We start from the raw sequence: 8635 nt of genomic DNA, 5'->3' as shown, positions 1-8635 counted from the left end.
ACTTCTCGTCAAAATATAAAACTACCCATAGATGCATGTTACAACGTTTTGTTTTTAAATGTAGGTTGTCCTGGTAGTATACTCAAATAGAGACATCTGACTTTTTTTTTTTTTTTTTAAACTAATCTTCACTTTTTACTTGTTCTACGTACACTGCTTTAAGTATAATATGAAACTATGCTTGTGTATCTTTTGGTTTTGTGGATATTAGAATTTGTCAATTTTTAATATACTTTTTCCATATAAACTTAAGCACATTCTGCAAGTATGTACGGTGAGGTTACATGTGACAAGACATTTCTAATTTCATAACACTTTCTTTTCCATAAATCAAACAATCATTTTGTTTCTACTCCTGGAATTTACAGTACAATGCAATAAAATCAACACACATTCGAAGTCACAACACCAAATAAAAATGCTATTTCTGATTTATAAGTAGAAGTGGCCTGGGTTACAATCCGCTGAAGGTCACAACTCAGAACCCAGAGTATGTTAGTCCACATCACAAAAACCACACCGTTTGGCACTGCCAGTTGCAAGTTTTGAGAAGGAAGCTCTACAATTTTTATGGAGCCTGTATAACAAGTAAGTATATTGCATTACCAGACACACAGTAATGAAAACAAAACATCCAGTGATACAGAGGTGCCGTTGTTAGCTGCTGATTATATTAGGTATTAAATAATATCTTTATTTTTATATAGTGCCTTTCATAGTGGACCACCATCACAAAGCGCTTTACAGAGGTAAACAACATGTATAGACATCATGCCTGAAGGAAAATAATTGGTATGAGACAACTGGTTTGTAACAGGAGATGGAATTTGCAGATCCTGTTCTATTGTTTTTAGCCTGTGCCAATTTAACACACCCAAAATAATTGACCTGTAAGTGGGTACAAATGTGATTGGTGCATGTTTAAAATCTAACCAGCTACATGAAAAGATGATCGTGTAAATATGAACATATTTTGGGGGAGGATTTTTTTTACAGCGCTCGGGAATCCCTCTGGATTACAACCAGCACCTCTCTGTGGTTATCCTGGTTTATCCCTAAAATTAAGTGGGTGATTCATGTCTTTTTCTCCAGGTGTTTTTAAAAGCAGACTTGATTTAATTCAATTAAATATTTATATTTTATTTTAAACAATTGCACAATATTTAATAATTGCTAAATTTAATTCAGTTTGTACTTACGATTTAAAATAAATGGTAGAAAAAAAGATTTGTACAAAATAACATAAAGCTTACAGAAGAGGACGAGTAAGGTGCTATTTTCTACCGTGTTGTAAAGCTGTTTCATGGTAATCAAAACTGCCTGAGTGGAATCCTGCTTTTTGTTCACATAAAACAGTTAATATTCAGGACATACTGTGGTACTGTTTTTGTTTGTTTTTGTGATTATTACTTGTATGTAACCTATACTTTTGTACTGAAAACCTCTTGTTTCAAAGGGTAGGCGCGGGATCACCAGGGATGCAAGTTAAATACAGGTTGATGAAACGTTGCTGTAAGGTTGTGGTTTGTTTGTGGCAGACATAATGTAGCAACGTCGCAGAATCGTAAGAGACTTTCGTAGTATTTATGTTTTTAAATGACGTTACAAGAGTATGTTTTATAGACGTTGTTAGCACGTAAATATTTTACATTACAATTTTTTTTTTATCAAAATACGTAGTTATTAATCCCCGTCTGTAGGCATGTAAAATAGGCCTAATCAATGTTTTCAATTATTATATGTAACGCATTGTGTACCTCCAATATATTGTAAACGCAACCAAAGACTGGGACTTTGGATGTTCGGTGTTGAACTTGAGGTGGGAATAGGATCCTCGTTTCTGTGAGTAGGTGGTGGGAGGTTATGTAAATTAGTCACTGTAAATACCAGGTGATGAGTAATAAGCAGGAGCCTATATAAACGCGGTCTGCGCGCTGCATGTGGTATTGTAAGTGTGTCCCGGAGCTGAGGTGCCTCTAGAGAGGGAGAAGCGTCCCTTTACCTGCTGTTCTAACGCTTAATAAAAATAGCAGTTTGAGCTGCATTCTGTGTTGAGTTCTTTTATTCACTGCGGACCAGACATGCTTCTGGTACAATATGTATAAAATAAACCCAAAATTATTTAACAAAAAATGTTAGTTTCTTTTTTTTTTTTTAAATGAGGTGTACGAAATTAAATGAAATAAAAGTGAAAACGTAAACGAGGCTCTGTTTTCATTCAATCTCATTGGTAGTGTAAGTAAAAAAAAAAAAAAAAATCCGCGAGCACCGTCAACGGAAGATGCTCGAGCTACGTTCTCAGAAGAAGACGGTGACAGTTGGAGTGAGACAAGAAAGTAGCCTACTTGTCGAAGATAGATCGATAGAGAAGTTATATTTAGATATACATATAAGTTAGATTTTATACAGGTTATATTAGAGAGAAGTTAGACACATAAGTAGGGTTCCTAGTTTTCCGCAATAAAAAAAAAAAATTCTCCGATTAAAAAAATAAATAAATGCGCGTTATTCCGCGGTAAAATAAAAGGGCTAAAAATGAGTTTTCCCCGACATATTATTATAAGACACACAAACAGTACTATTGGGTAACAGGTAACACGGGAAGTATTTATTGTTGTTCTTGTTACACTCGTGTCTCTGTTGTATTTTAGTTTATAACTTTTTTCTTGAAATGTAACCTTGTATTACAGTGTAACATGTGTAAGTATATATATGTATGTATATGTATATATGTATGTGTGTATATATAAAATGTTCGTCAACTCCGAGTTAGTCTTCCTCATCCGGACGGCTATTGTTAAAATAAAAATAATAAACACAGCTGCAACATTCCAGCTATAATTGGTTTGACTTTGGAATGGCACCACCTCCTCAATGTGCTTGCTGAAAAAAATCTCGAACTGCCGGTTGATCCACTTTGTACAGAGGAATGTGGTCGGTTTCAGTGTTTTCGATGGCCGTGCTATTTCGGCCTCATCTTGTTTACGTTTTATTAGACATGTATGTTTACGTAAATTTAAAGCAAAGTTGCCTGTGTTAATGTTTATATTTTATACGTGTATTGATTTGGTTATTATCAAACAAACAAAAAAAGACTTGAATGTTTTTTGCCCCTCCCCAAGTGTAAAACTAAAAAATCTACAGAAACGTTAGGACGTAGGAGTTAAAAAGTCTTACGTGGGGGATAAAGTCCTAAATAGGAGATACACTAGCGGTAGGTGCCTGCTGGAATGTCTCCGCATCAAATTTAAAATCAATCCACGCAAGTGGTGGCTTTTTCTTTTTGATTTGCTGTATTTAAGCGTAGTTCACTATTGGATAGTAAATACTAAACAAAGACACAATTGGTCCAAATTAATGTTATTGTCCACCAAACCAACCAATCAATACTTTCCATCGACAAAAGCAACGAATACTGTACCTAATACTTAATCTAAATGCTAGAAGTAGAACTTGAAGCTACTGCACTAACAAGTAACTACTATGTGATAGGTGTTACAGAAACTTGGTTGTCTGAAAGTGATGGAGACGAATACAATATTAGTGGGTAAATAAAAGAAAAAAATTATTTCTTAGCAGACACCCTTAGCCAGGGCGACTTACAATTGTTACAAGATATCACATTAATTTTACATACAATTACCCATTTTTACAGCTGGGTGTTTATTGGAGCAATCTAGGTAAAGTACAACAGCAGTGTCACCACTGGGGATTGAACCCACAACCCTCCAGTCAAGAGTCCAGAGCCCTAACCACTACTCCACACTGTATAAAAAAGACAGGACAGAAGAGGCAGAGGGGTAGCGCTAACATAAGAAATAGTCTTGAAGCCCAGGTGTTAAATCTGGACAAAAAACAATGCCGAATCAATATGGGTCAGAATAATGGACAAAAATTCAAATGGCATAATAATAGGAGCATGCTATAGACCGCCAAATTCAGACGCCAAGCAAAATAATCTGTTATACAATGACATTAGAAATGCGTGTAGAAAAGGAGAAGCCATACTAATGGGGGATTTCAAGTTCCCCCATATAAAATGGGAAAACCCGGTGGGGAGCACGACGGACGAAATTGAAATGGTGGAAATGACAAATGACTGCTTCCTAGCGCAATTTGGGAAGGAAGCAGTCATTTGTTGTACGGACAGACTGGAAAATTGCAAACATAATACCGATCCACAAAAAGGGAGACAAAACCGAACCAGGTAACTACAGACCAATAAGCCTGACTTCTATTATATGTAAACTTATGGAAACTATAATAAGATCCAAAATGGAAAATTACCTATATGGTAACAATATCCTGGGAGACAGTCAGCATGGTTTTAGGAAAGGGAGATCATGTCTAACTAACCTGCTTGATTTTTTTGAGGATGCAACATCGACAATGGATAATTACAAAGCATACAACATGGTTTATTTAGATTCCCAGAAAACGTTTGACAAAGTCCTGCATAAAAGATTGCAGTAGGGATTCAAGGAAATGCATACACCTGGATTAGGGAGTGGTTAACATGTAGAAAACAGAAAGTACCGATTAGAGGAGAAACCTCAAAATGGAGCGAGGTAACCAGTGGTGTACCACAGGGATCAGTATTAGGTCTTCTGCTATACCTAATCTACATTCACGATTTAGATTCTGGTATAATAAGCCAACTTGTTAAATTTGCAGACAATACAAAAATAGGAGGAGTGGCAAACACTGTTGCAGCAGCAAAGGTCATTCAAAATGATCTAGACAGCATTCAGAACTGGGCAGACACATGGCAAATGACATTTAATAGAGAAAAGTGTAAAGTACTGTACGCAGGCAATAAAAATATGCATTATAAATATCATATGCGAGATACTGAAATTGAAGAAGGAATCTATGAAAAAGACCTAGGAGTTTATGTTGACTCAGAAATGTCTTCATCTCGACAATGTGGGGAACCTATAAAAAAGGCCAACAAGATGCTCGGATATATTGTGAGAAGTGTTGAATTTAAATCAAGGGAAGTAATGTTAAAACTTTACAATGCATTAGTAAGACCTCACCTAGAATATTGTGTTCAGTTCTGATCACCTTGTTACAAAAAGGATATTGCTGCTCTAGAAAGAGTGCAAAGAAAAGCAACCAGAATTATCCCGGGTTTAAAAGGCATGTCGTATGCAGACAGACTAAAAAGTATAGACAATGTCGACCCAGGGGACTTTTTCGACCTGAAAAAAGAAACAAGGACCAGGGGTCACAAATGGAGATTAGATAAAGGGGCATTCAGAACAGAAAATAGGAGGCACTTTTTTACACAGAGAATTTTGAGGGTCTGGAACCAACTCCCCAGTAATGTTGTTGATGCTGACACCCTGGGATCCTTCAAGAAGCTGCTTGATGAGATTGTGGGATCAATAAGATACTAACAACCAAACAAGCAAGATGGGCCTAATGGCCTCCTCTCATTTGCAAATTTTCTTATGTTCTTATGTACTTGCAACTGCTGAGAGCCAATCACAGACTGTCAGCTCGACTAGAGCAGACACAGAGTCTTTCAACAACAACAAAGCGAGAAGCGGACAATTCAGTAATATTGCTCCATTCATTTGTAAATTCAGGAGAGAAAGGTTTTGGTTGAAACATGGTGAGTTAGGAGGCATTTTAGAGTGGTATTTAATGAGAGATTGTATTGGTAATTCAGACTCCATCCTACATGGACTGTCCTTAGGCAATGTCCAGTTTATAAATAGGGGTTAAAAACCCTAAAAAGCTAATAAAACATTTAAATCGATTTACTTTAAAATGCATTGTTTTTCTCTGTATGTGATGCCTATGTCATCCTTCGGGACTATTTTCTTAGAACGTCTTTACTCAGCGGAGTAAGAAAACAATGGTAAAATAATTTTCTAATAGTGATAGTGCACTCTCGATGATGGCTCTACCGTGTGGTAGTTGACCATGACTTTCGTTAGCCCTCGCTTTCGATGGGACGCATAACTCCCGTGCGGTCAACTATCACACGTAGAGCCATCGTCGACCGGCACCATCGCTTAAATAAAAAATCTATGAGAAATCATTAAACAAATCAAATTAAAGTAAAACAAAGCACAATAATAAGCGTATGCTTTTTATGTTCAGTATTGAATAGTCAGTTGAAAGTAAGCATTATATGTACATTAATTTCTTTACAGTAATGGTGTGTGTGTGAGAAGCTGTTTATTGCAATCTCTATAGAGGGCCTGTATGATTGTACACTTTTACGGATAGAGCTGTGGTAATTCGTGCAGTGTGGATAGTTCATAATATTGCACTGTCATATTGTTTTTATTTATTTATTTGTTTATTGTCATCACAGTGAAGTAAAATAGTACCTACAGAATACGAGATTTTCCAAAATGAGCCCGCCCTAAATAAGTGGATGCTCCCCCACATCGTTCATGCTGCCGCCGGGCATGGATATTTGAGATAGATAGATAGATAGATAGATAGATAGATAGATAGATAGATAGATAGATAGAATCTACTACATCACATTACAAGGTAAGAATTGCGTGTAGAACACAGAAACTGCAAACAAAAGTAAAACTAAAAAGATGAATGCTGTATTTTGAATGACCATTGCAAACACTATTTGGTGTCTTAAAGTGGTTTTTGTGAAATGTTAATTTTAATGCACTCACAATACACAAATCAAGTTACATAAAAGGTCAGCCCAAAACAGGTGGACACTGAAAGGCAATTTTAACACTTCATTTACATAAAAAATAAGTATTTCCAAGGGCTGTCAAGTTATACTTTTTGAATATAAGGTTTCCATTTTCGTATCACGTCTTTCAGTTGACACCGTTCTAGAAAACTTCCTTTTATTTGTCGTTATCAAAATATATACTGCTTTGTCCTTACAGAGTCTGTGAAACTGTTCTGCCAGATTATATAAGGAGGTTCTGTACCTGGTGGTATCCCAAGTATGTTAAATCCGTTAGACCCCGCCTCCTATGAAGCTAATAAAAAGAGGCAGGCTCGCAATTCTTCATTTGTGAAGGCAAGTTGTTCTGAGAGGGAGAAAGAAAACTCAGTTTCTCCTTGCGTGGATGACTGATGGAAAACTGAACAACTACCATCGCCTGCTTGTGCACTGCACAGAACAAACCGCAACATCAGTAAAAAGCATCGTTTCTTTCTCAGTCTAAATATGCCTTTTCCACCGATTAATCTGCATCAACGCATGACTTCTCCGGGAAAGGAGCTTTTTAAGAAAAAGAAAACCAACATAAACCTTCCTCAGTCATTTCAAATCAAAGCTCGGGAGGAGAAGAACACGGAAAAGCAATGCTTTTTAAGCTCCTGGCCATCGGCTAACTTGAAACAGCTGGGGATCAAACCTCAACCGAGAAACAACCTGCAACTTGCCCAAAGAGGTGGCGCAAATCTGGGACTGAAAGCGCCGAAGAAGAGCTCCCCGCTCGCTCTGCCCAAGAACCTGGCGAATTCTTGCGATAGCATGGCTGCTTCCAGCGAGTCTGCTGGAACTCGGAAAAGCAGCAAGGCTTCCTCTCAGCAAGATGCAGACGAAGAGATACATTTCTCCCTTAGTCTGACTCCTGAAGCAATTCTCGTCATCCAGAAGCGTAATTTGGAAAAGCAGCTGTTAGCGAGGCAGCAGAAAAGCACATTGTCTTCAGATTTCAGACACAAGCGGATCTTTCCGAGCAGAATGACGCAAGTTTTCAAAAGCAACACCGTCGCCAAATCGAGTAACCTCGATGACATAAGGACAATTGTAAAAATCTCTTTGCTGAATGACCAGTATAAATACGACGACGTGGAGTACGAGGAAGAAGACTGTGGTGTGGATGAAACAGTGTTAACGAAATGCAGAGAGTGGCTTGAAGGAGTTGAAAGCGCCGCTGACTTAAAAAAAGTGGACAAACTGGCGACATTGCCTCATCTAGTTGCTAGCAACCAGCTGCCTTCTAATCTAAGACATTTATAATTTCCACCACACAAACAAAACTTTTAAAAAAATATTGTTGTCTGAAAAAAACGACAATTCTTCAGCAAATCGTATTGTACGGTGTCTTCCCTAAATACCCTGTTATCAAATTAAAATCTCAATAATATTCCCTGTGATGTCTCATTCTGCAGAAATAATGGGAAAGCATGTGAAGAGAGAAATGTAAGACTATTCTGGACTGTTTCACTTACAAGTGAATGTAGGCACAACAGAACGAATGTTAAATCTGCTATCTAACCATTTTATAAACGTATAATAAATGGGGGAAACAATGTGGGTGAGGATTCCTGGAAATGCTATCTCTAAGAAGAATCCTCGGGGAAAGACATTTTCCTGTAACAGATCACAATGGACCTTTGAACAAAAGCTACACAAGAAAAGCTTCCTAGAACAAAATGGCTTTTGATGGACAATGTGTCAGCATTCCCGTTCAGCACCTTGGTTTTCGAAAGTCGCAGGCAGTGACTTTGTGTTTCACGCAACATTGTACAAAATGTACATATATAGCGTTGTATGTAAATATTTCAAGTATTAAGTTATGTACATATTATTTATTATTAAATACTATAATGTTTTCTCAAGCTGTGCCTTTGCGATTTTACGCTGTTTTAAAAGTGTATAGAGAATAAAAGGTTTTGAAATCTA

At 37.1% G+C, this 8635-nt stretch overlaps 1 protein-coding gene across 1 annotated transcript; it reads left to right on the top strand.

Annotated features, from left to right (window-relative positions):
- Positions 1-7026: 7026 nt before the first annotated feature.
- Positions 7027-8635, top strand: prr18 (proline rich 18). Its single transcript, XM_034004233.3, has one exon. The coding sequence runs from the start codon at positions 7169-7171 to the stop codon at positions 7967-7969; it is 801 nt and encodes a 266-aa protein (XP_033860124.1). The 5' UTR covers positions 7027-7168; the 3' UTR covers positions 7970-8635.

This window comes from Acipenser ruthenus, chromosome 5 (assembly GCF_902713425.1).
Source record: "Acipenser ruthenus chromosome 5, fAciRut3.2 maternal haplotype, whole genome shotgun sequence".
NCBI classification, from domain to species: Eukaryota; Metazoa; Chordata; class Actinopteri; order Acipenseriformes; family Acipenseridae; genus Acipenser; species Acipenser ruthenus.
This window is presented reverse-complemented; position numbering and strand designations above follow the sequence as displayed.

Coding starts and splice junctions, on each gene's coding strand:
- prr18 (XM_034004233.3), top strand. CDS start 7,169: ATGCCTTTTCCACCGATTAATCTGCATCAACGCATGACTTCTCCGGGA.